Raw genomic sequence first — 15724 nt, 5'->3', positions numbered from 1 at the left:
GACAATAAATACGTATGGCGGAAAACACTCAGGAGACTTGAAGTTCAGCTCTGAGACCCCCAATTTGGCCAACTTTCAAAATTGTCCGATATGCATGTGTGATAAACAGCAAAACCCTATCTGGAGGCGAGAGCACGCGAGAGCAGAATTACAGACGCCATGACTTTAATGCGATATTATCGCATACTTACCTTGTTTCGATCCAAAAACTCCATGTAGCATGTATCACTGAGTGTCAAGACACAGCTGTGAATGGCCACAGCTGGATTTTTGGGGGATTTTATGGGTGAAACAGATGACAATAATCGGGATGCAGAAATTGCAGACATCAAGAAGTGGTTGAGATTTTCTTTTTCATATATTTACCCTTTTAAACGTTATTTTTCAATTTTTTTTTGTTTCGGTTGATTATCATCGAAAATATTGGGGAAAATGCGAAGGTAACAAAAAAAATACAATTAAGCGATAGTTATGAGGTAGATATCTCGGACTTTTTTACAGACGCCATTTTTTTTTCATTGTGACATAATTTGTTTAAAAGTTTAAAAAATGTGAGTGAATAATTTTTTAAAGTCGTTTTATTTTTTAAAACGAAATATGAGACATCAATGAATGATTCTAAGCTAAAAATGACAGACATTTTGTATAATAAATATCATGAATTACCTTCGTTTTAAGGCTGGGTTGAAACAAAAGCGGTTGCGCGATGTCTGTAAACGGGGGTTTTCAGGGTAAAATGGACAAATTAAAAATAGTTCAGGGGCTTAATGCACCATGAATCTGCTATTGCAGCATCTAAACATATTGTTCTATCATACACAACAGTTGTTTTGTCTTAAAATACAGCAGTTTCTTTTAACGAGGAGTGCACGAGCAGAAACTTCTTATTCAGTCTTGTCTGCGTTTTCCGCCGTATATAATGGCAACTGTTGACTTCTGTCGGAGATTTGTACTGGCGTAAACTGTAAAATCCTGTTTGGTGTCACATCGTTGCGCTGCCGATGATTGTAATCTTTTATAGCAAAGTTTGATTTTGCCTCGCCCGGTACTCGCTAACAGAGTAGCTATCAGTGCGCTCAGCCGCGCTAGGCGTTATGGGCAATGTAGTTTTGAACTGCTGCGTTTGGAAACATGCTGGTTGAATAGCTTGTCAGTTTATTTCGGTTATTGTTTGCGTACAATCTCGAACACTGAATGAGAATAAAAATTGAGTGTGAATAACAATTTGTCAACGACAATTGTTGTGATAGTAATTTATAAAAATGTCGAGTTGGCACATAGCCTACTGTGTGTGCGTATTGACTGGACTACATTTCCATGGGTCTGCATTATATATATATTTTTTAATCTTTTTTTTTTTTTTTTAAGGTTTGATTATTTTTTTTAGGAAGAATAAAGCCTGTTGAGTAAAAATTTCCATATAGTGTATAATGTATACAATATATGGCAATAGGCCTATGTTTTTTTTTTTTTTTTTTTTTTTTTTTTTTTTAATAAAACTGAATTTTTCTAACCAGACGGAGGAGGCACACTTTAATATATCAAATTTATATAGGCATCTTTGACTGAACTTCGAGTAAAATTCAAGTATCTCGAGGACGGGCCGAGTGTCCTCTTTTTTGGAAATCAAAATATGGTCACCCTAAGTAAGGTAACGTAGACACTATTCTAATGGAATATTTTGGTAGCAACCTGTTGGTTCCATTTTATTTTTGAAACGATATATTGATACTTGGCCAGAACATATTGATAATTTTTTGGGCTACAACTTAAATCATGAGAGCACCTTATCGATATATTGTCACACCCCTAGCGGCTAATGAATTGACTTTTCAGGTTAATGGTGTGTCAATTATTTTTGTGCCTTCCTGTTTTCTTAGTGAACGTGCATGGAAATGTGGATGATGTGGAAGGAATTGCACTCAATGACCTGGCTGCACTTTGAAATTCATTTTTTTCTCCATTCGGAGTCACTTTTTCAATCTACTTCCCCAGTTGTAGCAGGGAATGACTCCTTTAGTGAGTGAATATGTCCATATTGCACCATTTTAGCTAATAGCTACACAATAGTTGATTCCTATTTTATAGTACAATAGAGCAGGCATAACATATTCTAGGAAGCAGGCCGTGTTCAAAAGCACCGAGGCGAGGTGGGTTGCTAAGCTGGCTGGAATGGAATGATTTCGCCATGGAAACGGCTGGTGGGGACAAGCCAAAATAGTCCTCATTAAGAGGCATTATGAGACAGAGCGCACCAGTAAGGATTTACAGCGGCTGTAAGTGAACATGGAGTGGCACGGGTGATGTCGGGAGAAATAAATCTTGCTTAGTAACCTATACATGGCACAGGTGTGTGTAAAAAAATGAGGGAAGTGATGCACTCACGGAGCGGAAAGCAGCAGCCACCAAATTCGATGGGAATAAGTTCCTGCAAAAGATTTTTTAGAAAATTACTTATAAAAAAAAAAAGAAAAAAAGACATTGTGCGTGAATTTAAATTAGCTTATCACTAGTGGGTGTCTAATCCATTTGAAGTGGCAGGCAATAAGTTGAATGCACAACAACCGAGTCTGAATGTTAAGATTTCAACAATATACAATGTTTTTTGTAAAACAGTGCACACAAAGTTTATCATTATAGACGTTGGCTCTTTTCCAAGCATGGTTCATCAGGTCCACTGCTCCTCATATTCCCAGACAAAGTCATTTTCCCAGCACTGTTGACTGTTGACTCGACATGTTGAGAAAGATCCTGTATTGCTAAATTGTTGACATGTTCCCTGAACTTATAATATAACAAATAGATATGATTTTGAACAACAAGCTCAGGATTGGATTGGAATGAGTTTATCACTAGTAGACGTTCAATCCGTTTGAAGTGGGAGGGATGGCAGCGAATGAACGTTCGTTCGTTCGTTCGCTGCCATCCCTCCCACTTCAAACGGATTGAACGTCTATGGCTATCAGTGGCAGTCAATGCCAGGCAATTAGGTAATTTTTGGCCATTTAAGGTCTCACTGGAACAGCACCAAATAAAAGTTCCAGCATCATCACCTTGTCCAATGCAGATTCTTGACTCTTGACAAGGTGATGGTGCTTTTGTCTGGTGCTGTTCCAGTGAGAGTTACAAAGATGACTGCTCGAAGAGGACATCAAAATTCCCTCAGTCGTTGATGATATGGGGCTGCATGTCAGGCGAAGGCACTGGGGAGATGGCTGTGGTTAAATCGTCAATAAATGCACAAGTTTACATTGAAATTTTAGACAGCTTTCTTATCCCTTCAATTGAAAATATGTTTGTCATTTTCCAAGATACAATGCATCATGCCACAGAGCTAAAACTGTTAAAGCATTCCTTGGAGAAAGACTCATCCAGTCAATGCCATGGCCTGCATATAGCCCAGATCTCAAGCTTATTGATAACCTGTGGTGGAAATTGGAAAAAAATGGTCCACAGCAGGGCTCCGACCTGCATGGATGATCTGGCAACTGCAATCAAAGAGAGTTGGCATCAAATTGATGAAGAATACTCATCAAGTCCATGCCTCAGAGACTGCAAGCTGTCATGGAAGCCAGAGGTGGTGCTACTAAATACTAGAGATGTGTTTTGATTGTTATCTCTCATGATTCCATATTTTTTTCCTCATATATATTTCCCTGCACTTGCTCTATAAAATTAACATTTACTGACCAACGCAATGTTTTTTTATACATTTCTTTTAGTGTCTCTGAATGCTTAAGAGTTGCACTTTTGAACTAATTCAAACCATCATAATCCGCACCATTTTTCAGAGGATCGGAATCTGGTGAAAAGGATGGGGTTTTTAATTTTAAAAATATATACAGGTAGTCCCCCGGTTACAACAGACACAACTTACACGATTTCGACTTTACGACGCCTGCGTCTCGTTTTTTTTTTTTTTTTTTTTGTTTCGTGATGCATGGTTTTATTTTGGTGCAGGAAGCGTAAGGGGGTTGTACTTCCGCACACGAGAGCATTTACACACCCGCCCACCCCACACACGGCAGTGACGGCACACGGACACATGAGGAAACAGCCAAGTGAAGAAGTGACAGCCTGCGCGCACAATTGTTGTTTGTGAAGCATCCGAAGGCTGTATAACGCCTTTTGTACTGTTTATTGTGCGTTTTCAATTGTGGCCGAATACTTGGGTCGAGTTTATATGATTGGTTTTAATGATGTGCGGACGCTAACTAATACATGCTAATCGTTTGTTATTGCTGTATCAACAGGTACTTGTTAACACAAATTTGAATTGCTGTTATTGAAGATGAGACGATCTTCATTTTATTTTAGTTTCATTCAGCAAGTATTGATGTCATGAGCAGCTAAATAAAGTCAGTAAACCACACGGACGTCTGACATCGTCAATTCGGAGCTTGGCTTACTGTCTAGCGAGGACAGTACAATGACGTATAATATATGTTTTTGGATAGTTTTTTATTTATTTAGAGGGTGTGTGGGGTTTTAATGGGTTAATTACTACTTGCGGAAATCCGGGTTACATCGCCAGCAGTGGAATGGAACTCGTTCGTAAAGAATTTATGTTTTACAGTATGTCTTCATGGTTATACAGCCTCACTCTCCCCTCCTGTTGCTTTTCTTGGTCAGCAGTGCACTGCGAGCTTTGCTTGTAAAAGTTAATACTGATTGACAGGCATTGAAGCTTTGATCTTACCAGAGAAGCTTGGCAGCGCTACCTTCACAGACACCAAATGTGTCAATCATCATTTAGCCTGTTAAACACTAGTGTGCAGTGGCAACTTATTGTGGGGGTGTGCGCAGCTGTTCTCAGCAGTGAGCGGATTTTAGTGGACACACTCTTTTCTATGAAGCATTTAATAAAGACAAGCATTTTTCTACATTATTCTTGTTAAAAAATAATTTGCATTATGAAGGCAGCACGGTGGGACAGCAACATGTTTAAAACTTTGGGGGTTTTTTTTGTTTTTTTTGGAACAACATTTTTTTTTCCCGGAGAGCTATTTACAGTAGGGCAAATAAATATTTAGTCAACCACGAATTGTGCAAGTTCTCCCACTTGAAAATATTAGAGAGGCCTGTAATTGTCAACATGGGTAAACCCCAACCATGAGAGACAGAATGTGGAAAAAAAATTATTTGCAAATCATGGTGGAAAATAAGTATTTGGTTAATACCAAAAGTTCATCTCAATACTTTGTTATGTACCCATTGTGGGCAATAACGGAGGCCAAACGTTTTCTGTAACTCTTCTCAAGCTTTTCACACACTGTTGCTGGTATTTTGGCCCATTCCTCCATGCAGATCTCCTCTAGAGCAGTAATGTTTTGGGGCTGTGGTTGGGCAACATGGACATTCAACTCCCTCCAGATTTTCTATGGGGTTGAGATCTGGAGACTGGCTAGGCCACTCCAGGACCTTGAAATGCTTCTTACGAAACCACTCCTTTGTTGCCCTGGCTGTGTGTTTGGGATCATTGTCATGCTGAAAGACCCAGCCACGTCTCATCTTCAATGCCCTTGCTGATGGAAGGAGATTTTCACTCAAAATCTCTCGATACATGGCCCCATTTATTCTTTCCTTGACACAGTTCAGTCGTCCTGGTCCCTACGAAGAAAAACAGCCCCAAAGCATGTTTCCACCCCCATGCTTCACAGTGGGTATGGTGTTCTTTGGATACAATTCAGTATTCTTTCTCCTCCAAACACTAGAACCTGTGTTTCTACCAAAAAGTTCTATTTTGATTTCATCTGACCATAACACATTCTCCCAATCCTCTTCTGGATCATTCAAATGCTCTCTAGCGAACCGCAGACGGGCCTGGACGTGTACTTTCTTCAGCAGGGGGACACGTCTGGCAGTGCAGGATTTGAGTCCCTGGCGGCGCATAGTGTTACTGATAGTAGCCTTTGTTAATGTGGTCCCAGCTCTCTGTAGGTCATTCACTAGGTCTCCCCGTGTGGTTCTGGGATTTTTGCTCACCGCTCTGGTTATCATTTTGACCCCACGGGTTGAGATCTTACATGGAGCCCCAGATCGAGGGAGATTATCAGTGGTCTTGTATGTCTTCCATTTTTTAATAATTGCTCCCACAGTTGATTTCTTTACACCAAGTGTTTTACCTATTGCAGATTCAGTCTTCCCAGCCTGGTGCAGGTCTACAATTTTGTCTCTGCTGTCCTTCGACAGCTCTTTGGTCTTGGCCATAGTGGAGTTTGGAGTGTGACTGACTGAGGTTATGGACAGGTGTCTTTTATACTGATAACGAGTTAAAACAGGTGCCATTAATACAGGTAACGAGTGGAACCTCGTTAGACCTCGTTAGAAGTAGTTAGACTTCTTTGACGGCCAGAAATCTTGCTTGTTTGTAGGTGACCAAATACTTATTTTCCACTCTAATTTGGAAATAAATTCTCTAAAAATCAAGCAATGTGATTTTTTTCTTTCTTTTTCTCACATTCTGTCTCAGGGTTGAGGTTAACCCATGTTGACAATTACAGGCCTCTCTAATCTTTTCAAGTAGGAGAACTTGCACAATTGGTGGTTGACTAAATACTTATTTGCCCCACTGCATTTAACCTTTTATTTAACTTTATAACACATGTTTTTGAGTCTAGGAAATTCAGACACTTCTGGAGATATTTTTTTTATTTGTGTGATTTAATAAACAGGCTTTAGGCCAGTGGTTCTTAACCTGGGGTTTGATCAAACATACATTTAGCCCGTTTTTAAAAACATGCTGTCTAAATGAGAAGAAATTTGAATGGAAATTCACTTGGGTTTTAACTTGCTAGCTTAGATATATTGATTTTGAACTTGAATTTGATTTTTCTAATCCCAAAGGTTTCGGTAAATGCACGTGTGAAACTCATGGGATTGGGTACCTTTAGCAAGGTTAAGAACCACAATTTTAGACATTTCAATGAAAGTGTTTGCATTATTTAATTTTTTTCCACCAATTTTTACACTTTTACTGAAAATGATTAACGCCTCCAAAAATCGGTTATCGGCCCCTCAAACTACTAATAATTGGTATTTTGCATCAGTCCTGAAAAACTCATATCGGTCGATCTCCAATTTTAACTTAGCTGGGTTGCAAGCCCATACAGTAGATCCTTAGAAAAAAATTTAGTTGAGTTTCACTCTAGGCTCCCTCCCAGACACCATACTGAGTCGCCAGTCACTGCTATCTGTAAAGTACACAGAGGATTATTGGAAGTTGTGGGGGCCTTTCCTCGTATTAGTGTGTTTGGGGTAACTTTATCCGTGGAGGTCACACTATATTATACAAAGAATCACAAGTTTTCCCACAGTTAGTGAACGTCTGAGAAGTTCAGCCCATAAAACCTTGACAACCCTCCTGCTGTTTCATGACACCTATACTGTAAAACTGATCAAACTGATGAACTGGATTTCTTAATTACAATATTGTGGAAAAATGAAACCAAAACAACAAAGTATGTGAAGGACCTTTGCATGGAATCAGACCATAATCTCAACCTCTTCACAACAGCTGTAGCTGTACCAAAGCATTTTACAAAACATGACACAAAGCTAGAAACTGCAATTTCTGGAGAAATTACTATGGGGCTGTGGGGAGATACAAAGTCAATGTCATTGACTTACATATGCATCAGTGGAATCCAAATACATTGTCATCAATAGGAATCGATATACATGGGACACAGGTTTTTTGCCATTGAAAATGTAGTACGTAAATGGCCGATTGGCCGTCGATGGCATTGACTTACATATGCGTCAATGGAATCCAAGTACATTGGCATCAATAGAATTTACATTCATGGCAGTCAATGGCATCTGTGCTCACAGGCGTCAATTCAATGTAAATGCCATTGAAAATGAATGGGAAATTGGGACATACATAGCTGATTGGCCGTGAATGGCATTGACTTACATATGCGTCAATGGAATCCAAGTACATTGGCATCAATAGAATTGACATACATGGTCGTCAATGGCATCTGTTTACATAAGCGTCAATTCAATGTAAATGCCATTGGAAATGAATGGGAAATTTGGACATGCATGGCCGTCAATGACATTGACTTACATATACGTCAATGGAATCCAAGTACTGTACATTGGTATCAACTGAATCGACATACATGACTGTCAATGGCATTGACGTGCATCGTCCTTATTGGCATCTGTTTACATGGGCGTCAATGCAAAGTAAATGGCATTGCAAATGAATGGGAAATTTGGACTCAAAAGGCTGTCAATGGCATCCCATTAGAAATGAATGGGACAGTTTTTGGCAAATTTCTCAGGAACCGTACATTTTTTTCCAAATTATCTATACAACTTTTATGCCCCTTACCATCCGGGGATTTTTTAAATGTCAAAATTATGTGATTTGGTCAAAAACTGTATGACTAGATACATTTTGATCCCCCCGATAAATCGGCGTTTACGAGCGAACAGAAAATTGTTCGGGGTCGTTCGAAAAAGTCCCTCCGTCGCGCGAAGAATGCGGTCGCTTCGATATTCATCAAAAGGTTCGGGCTGTGCGGCGCGCAGAAGAGATGCCATTAAACACACAAAAAAATGGGATTTTACTATATGGTCCTTTGCTATAGCAAAGCCCCATACAATAAGAAGCTAAACAACAAACTCTTAGCTTAGTGTAGTGCAGACTGCACCTCAGCAGAAAGTCAACCTGCTGTTGTGATAAGCGAGAAATGCTGACTCAACAAGTGTGTGGTTGGTTGGACCCAAACAGTGATTCAACAGATAAAGCCTTCTCCTCAAAATACACTCCTCTTCGACACAGCTGTCACGTCACGCTAGTATGGTGGGAATTTGTCATACCAGGCAGCATGCAGGCTTGCTCCTGGCTTTCTAACAGCATTTTACTATGAGATCTCAAGGTTTTTCAGGTGTAATGTACTACGCACCATCAAAATCCTCCCCAAAAATGTCTCCAAACACATAGATGAAAATACAGCAGAACAAAACAGGTGACTGTTTTGATTGGTTTTGGCAGATAATGTAAAAGCAAAGCAGGCTGCGCTGACCTGCTCTTCACTTGAGTCACTGTGCACTTAAACCTTTGTAAGAGTTCATATAATCACCCATATGCTGTATGCAGTATCTGTACTTAACTCAAGTACTTTTTTGTTGGGACTTTTAAGAGGTTTTACTTTAATATATCACATCTTGTGACAGCCTGAAAAGCAGCTGGTATATTCTGGTATTAAAAACGTTTTGGTCCTGACAAAAAAATAAATGAACATACACAAATTTCCCTGTTTTTATCGTTAGCTTAATTAGCATTTTTCACAAATTTTCACAACTATTTCTTGGTGCTATTTGAGGTATGTTTTGGGTCATTATCCTTTTGGATCACCCATGACCTCTGAGGCAGACCCAGTTTTTTGACACTACTTCCTATTTGGCGGCCCAAAACATTTTGATGGTCTCCAGATTTCAAGACTCCTTGCACACTGTCAAGGCTCCCAGTGCCAGGGGCAGCAAAACTACCCCAAACATCATTGGACCTCCATCATGTTTTGACTATAGACCCTACCCACGTGACGTCACAACTCCGCCCTCCTGACTGGTGCCGCCCAATTGTCCGTCAACACATCGTGTTTGCCTGTTACGGCTACGTACATTCCTCCTATTTATGGCATGTTTTTCTGCTCGTTAACATTAATAATCAAAATGGTGAAGGCGTGTGTGGCGGTCGGTTGCAATAACAGAGAAGATAGACGGAGAGACTTGAAGTTCTACCGGATTCTGAGAGACCCGGAGAGGAGAGAGCGAGATGGGCTGCTGCAATTCGACGAGAAAACTGGGCTCCAAACGATTACCACAGATTATGTAGTAGTCATTTTATATCTGGTAAGATGCATTTAATATATATTTAGAGGGTTTTGGGCTGACAACCACAATTGAGATCATTGCTAGGCTAATCGCCGACAACATACACGTATGTATGTAGTGAGAGTGCTATCGCTAAACCATTTAACATTAAAAGCCCTAGCTCCATTGACAAATGACATGAAATACATTAGACTTGACAGTGGATGTTAGCAAGAACAAAAGAATTTGAATTGAAAATTTCGTAACTCAACTTTCCAAGCACAAGATAGATTCCTGCCGAATTTTCGTGGACGAGGACCTGTTTCACCCAACCAGCAACGAAGTATTTATAAGCCTCCAAGCTCTTAAAGTTTTTCAAACTTTCGTGAGAATAGGCTGATTTTGTGTGGACAAGATAGTTGTACATATCAGGGTAGCTAGCAGATGTCAGGCAAATACGGCGGAGACAGCGGGTCGAAAAACATCGATTTAGGCATCAAATATGGATCTGGCGAATGGATAAACTGAAGCTTTTCCACATAACGCCTTTTATGCAACGCATCAAGTGAGTTTACGGCATCCGAAAGCACCGGATCTTCAATGAAATGCATTATAAATTGCTCGATCAATTGAGACCATTGATAATACAGACACAAAATGACGGACAAGGGGGCGGAGCAATACAGCGATCACATGATTTTGTGACGTCGGTGGGTAGGGTCTGTAGGCACTGTGTTCTTTTCTTTGTAGGCCTCATTCTTTTTTCTTGCACTAGGTGCCTTGACAGTGTGCAAGGAGTCATGAAATATGGAGACGATCAAAATGTTTTGGGCCGGAATGTAGGGTGTAGTGTCAGAAAACTGGGTCTGACGGTATGATAACCTTAAGCCAAAAATATCACGGTTTCACGGTATCACGGTATTACAATTACAGCTCCAAAATGTGTTACTTTGAGATATCTGGGTTTAAAAAAAAAAAAAAAAAATTCCATTGAATAGGATTTTTATTTTTAAAAACATTAGCAAATTGGAACATAAGTATAATGTTAAGTTAAAATAAATTTTGAAAATAACAAAATATTCTAAATAAATTTTAAATAAATACAGTCCTTTAGGTGAGCCTAAACCCACAACTCAACATTATTACCATCAGAACAAATAATTGAATTATTTTACATAAAAAGTACATTTGTATGATTCGTATCATGTTTACACTGCATGTTTTACCACCATTAGACACTAAACATGCTGGAATTAACTCTTAAAGCTGGTGGGAACTGTTCATAATAGTGTTTACTAAACTTTAATTTTGTATAAATGCGAAATCATATTGGAGGTATTGAGTTTCTACCAAAATGTTCTATTTTGGTTTCATCTGACCATAACACATTCTCCCAGTCCTCTTCTGGATCATCCAAATGCTCTCTAGCGAACCACAGACGTGCCTGGACGTGTACTTTCTTCAGCAGGGGGACAAGTCTGGCAGTGCAGCATTTGAGTAGCCTTTGTTACTGTGGTCCCAGCTCCTTGTAGGTCATTCACTAGGTGTCCCCTTGTGGTTCTGGGATTTTTGCTCACCGTTCTTGTTATCATTTTGACGCCACAGGGTGAGATCTTGCATGGAGCCCCAGATCGAGGGAGATTATCAGTGGTTTTGTATGTCTTCCATTTTCTAATAATTGCTCCCACAGTTGATTTCTTTACACCAAGCGTTTTACCTATTGCAGTCTTCCCAGCCTGGTGCAGGTCTACATTTTTGTCTCTGGTGTCCTTCGACAGTTCTTTGGTCTTGGCCATAGTGAAGTTTGGAGCTTGTGGACAGGTGTCTTTTATACCGATAATGAGTTAAAACAGGTGCCATTAATACAAGGTAACGAGTGGAGCCTCGTTAAACCTTGTTAGAAGAAAGTAGACCTCTTTGACAGCCAGAAATCATGCTTGGTTGTACGTGATCAAATACGTATATTTTCCACTCTAATTTGGAAATAAATTCTTTTTAAAAAATCAAACAATGTGATTTTCTGTTGTTTTTTTCTCCACATTCTGTCTCTCATAGTTGAGGTTTACCAGTGTTGACAATTACAGGCCTCTCTGATCTTTTCAAGTCGGAGAACTTGCCCAATTAGTGGTTAACTAAATACTTATTTGCCCCACTGTATATATAAGAAAGTCAATTACATGCAATGACACTTTTCCGCCACCGGGGGGGCTGGTCCCCCCCCCTTAAACTCCGCTTATGCAAATAGGGGGGTGTTGTTAACAATTTGACTCCTTTAAAAAATACGAGTACATTTTATCTTTTAATATATATTTCTAATTTCTTTGCTTTTTTTGCTGGATTTTTTTTTTTCATTCTAAGGAGCATGAAGAGGCTAACGAGGAAGTGACCCGAAATACCCCCAAATTAAAAGAAAGTAACCCAACATAAATAGGAAGTGATCCAAATGATCCTCACGCAATTTCTCCAGAAATTCCATTTTCTAATTATTATTGACATACATTAGGCAAATCCTACTAGTTATTTTTCCTATTCGCATGAATAATTTGGGTGAGTTCCCATTTTTGGACAAAAATACCTCTGTGCGCGTAAAAAAACAAAAAAAAAAACTGACTAATGTTCGATTCAAAGTGCAGAACATCAACGAAAGTGTTTAGGGAGACGCAGGTAGTATACGAGGTTACCTGGCCAGGTCGAGAAAGGAGTCGGTGGTCTCCTTATTGCTGCTCACGCGTTCCAAACCCAGGCTGTTGGTATTGAGGGATCCCGCGCCCACGCCGGGTTTGACGATAAACGCCAGCGTCACGCCGATCCCGGAGGCGATGAGAGTGGTCACCAGGAAGTAGGCGACGGCGATGCCCCCCAACTTGCCCAGAGAGCGAGTGTCTAGGCTGGCCGCGCCTGAGACGAGGCTGCACACGACAAGGGGGAGGATTATCATCTTCAGCATCCGAAGGAGCATCTCACCGGGGAAGGCGAAGTAGGTCATCTGCGCCTTGGTCAGGTTCATGTTGCGGACCCCCATGCCGAGCCCGACGCCCACTAGCACCCCGGAGACCGTCATGATCACCAGGAGATTCCGCCTAAAAAACTCCACCAGCTTCTGCTGCATGTTTTTTGGGACTCTTTCTTCACGGAGCCGCTCGGCAGAGCCGGACACGGCGTGACCGTTGATTTCGTTCTTTTTCTCCATCTTTGTTTTCCCTCTCAGGACACGAGCTGCAGCGTGGGAAGCTCCGCGTGCGTGTTCTCCGGGCAGCGTGGTTTCGACGTCCACTCAACAGCCGGCGTGGGGGATTAAATCAGGGAGTGAGAGCCAATGGTGTTGCCGGGTACATGCGCACTAAAAAGACCGCTGCCTGCGATTTATGCCTTCACATGATGCAAGAGTGAGGAGGGATTGCTGGAGAATCTGTAAATGAGATCATTTACCAGAAAGGAAAAACTGATGATGGAAAATGCAAATTCTCCTCAATCCTTTAAGACAAGTGGCTATTTTTCGGCATTTAAAAAAACAAAAATAAAATAAAACCTTCACTTATATACAGTGCTGAATTTGTAAATCATAAGGGGTCGGAACACAAAGTACATATGGCAGCGCAGGGATGATGAGACGGGCATAGGTCCCCGAACATACGCAGAAAATGGTGCTGAAAACAACACGCAAATGCCTACTTGCTATGCTGTGGGAGTTACAAGCCTCAATTTCAGATAATATCATTGGTATAAATTAGGGCTGTCAAAATTATCGCGTTAACGCGCGGTAATTAATTTTTTTTAATTAATCACGTTAAAATATTTGACGCAATTAACGCACATGTCCCGCTCAGAAAGTAGTCTGCCTTTTGGTAAGGTTTACAGCAAGGCTTTTTGCGCTGTCCAACAGCGAACTCTTGTGGTCGCTTTGCGACATGGTTTATTATTTTCTTCTTTTCTTCATTATGGCTGCGCGACGTCTCGGGCTGATAATGTTGTGCTTATATGATCCTTGGACAAGATTTGTCCGTAAGTATGGTTGTTGTAAAGAATGTACATATTATGTTAGTAAGCGAAATGTTATATTTTTTGTATGAGACGCTTTTTGTTTATGTTTAGTGAACCTGTATAGCGTGCTAAGCTAACGTTGTTGCTAATGCAATGCTGTGTACTTTTTTGTTGTTGTTTCACTACGGTCTAAAGAGGACAGTGGTTTGAGGGCATTTTATTAATAAATCAGATGAAAAAGGAAGAAGTCTGATTATTAAGGCGTCGTTCACTAGCTGTCTAGCTTTGGAAAAAGTAGACGCTTTGGAATGAGGACAGCATAGACAGATTTAAATGACAGTAGAGTGAAATGCCCACTACAGTCCTTATGTACCGTATGTTGAATGTATATATCCATCTTGTGTCTTATCTTTCCATTCCAACAATTTATTTTACAGAATATATATATAATTTACAGAAAAATATGGCATATTTTATAGATGGTTTGAATTGCGATTAATTGCGCTTAATTACGATTAATTAATTTTTAAGCTGTAATTAACTCGATTAAAAATTTTAATCGTTTGACAGCCCTAGTATAAATGTTATGACAACAATTTACAATTATTTAGGCTATACTCTGCACTGCACGGGCAATTGCCCACATAACCACTGGTGGGACTCAAAGGCGTCGCGTCCCATTAGGCAAACCAGGCAATTGCCTAGGGCCCCCAGCCAGCAGGGGCCCCCAGAGGGCCAACAGATTTAGCACATGCAGCCAGTGAAAGCCTTGTGTCTGAGTTCCCTGAAGGGGCCCCTTCATTCGCTCTACACCCCCACACCCCATCCCTCACGTGACTCAGAGTGAGCGGCAATTTGGCTTTTTTTTAATTGGCGTGTATCCAAAATGAAGAGAAGTTATCATTTTGGAAGCGACAAAAGAAAGGGAAAAAAACAGAAGAGGAGAAAAGGAAGCAAGATGTTAGGGTCCGGGAACGTGGAAACAAGGTTGGACCTCACAACAGACACAAACGACTGAGGGAAGCGCACAAGGGCTTATTAAATACATAACAAAAACACACGCGATCACGGCAAAGAGAGGAAATAACAAAACGGGTCTGTGACAGGAGGTCGACGGGGATCAATATACAAACGCGAAGGTAAACCAAAGTGGTAGGCAGAGAGCCAATAAAACAACTAAAATACACTCACGTACCTGCACAAGGTAGAGGCATACAAAACTAAAGCGACAGGCGACCAAAACCCACAGAAGGGGCGAAATTACCAAAACAGCAAGTTACTCGAACGACAAGGATGTCGAATGGCGACCAGCAAGGAAAATATCTCCGCAGCCTTCTCTGAGATCACCCGCGGTTAAATGCCATGTTGATGAGCCTGCATTGGATTCAGGTGAGATGTCAGACACACCCACCACTACCAGGTCTGCAACAAAAACACAATCCAACCAGCAGCAGATTGTGACACAAGACAGTGGTGAATGTTACTGTAGTTTTATGTCCTAATCTAGTAGAAACCGGGCACTTTGAGTGTCCTAAAAAGTGCTCTATGAGACCGAGGCGTTATTATACTTTTATTAAATATGCTATTGCTCCAAGTCGAACTGTCCCCCTTACTTGCACACGCTCAAATGGCCCCATGTCGCTTGTTGCCTGGGGCCCCCAGGGACCCTTGCTACGCCTCTGGTGGGATTTACAGTAATGTACGTCTAACTTGTAAAACATTTTTTAAAAAATCAGAGATTACGATAAATAACACAAACCCATTCTATTGCGGTCCTGCCGTTAGTATGATCACTGCAGCTGCCCTCATCGCCTGTTGTTGCTTTTCTAACTCGTTTTGAACCATTTTCCTTCTTTTTGAAAAAAAGACAGTAAATGCAACTGTCTTTTTGGCATGTTCAAATAACGTTTTA

The 15724-nt window shown here is 40.5% G+C and overlaps 1 protein-coding gene across 2 annotated transcripts in view; it reads right to left on the bottom strand.

The window, feature by feature from the left end:
• The window catches only part of slc1a4 (solute carrier family 1 member 4), a 36746-nt gene extending 21550 nt beyond the window's left edge, over positions 1–15196 (bottom strand). The window contains exons 1-3 of one of the 2 annotated variants that reach the window (XM_057848449.1): positions 15093–15196; positions 12513–13240; positions 2386–2428 (exon numbers count right to left, since the gene is read on the bottom strand). In XM_057848449.1, the coding sequence (XP_057704432.1) occupies positions 2386–2428; positions 12513–13021 (552 nt within the window). In that variant the 5' untranslated portion in view covers positions 13022–13240; positions 15093–15196. Of the gene's footprint in view, positions 1–2385; positions 2429–12512; positions 13367–15092 lie in introns of those variants that run through there. The other variant, XM_057848450.1, reaches the window with a different exon arrangement.
• Between the last annotated feature and the right edge of the window lie 528 nt (positions 15197–15724).

Source organism: Corythoichthys intestinalis, chromosome 10, assembly GCF_030265065.1.
Source record: "Corythoichthys intestinalis isolate RoL2023-P3 chromosome 10, ASM3026506v1, whole genome shotgun sequence".
NCBI lineage: Eukaryota > Metazoa > Chordata > Actinopteri > Syngnathiformes > Syngnathidae > Corythoichthys > Corythoichthys intestinalis.
Note: the sequence above shows the minus strand (reverse complement) of the source record. Positions and strands in the feature narration are given on the sequence as shown.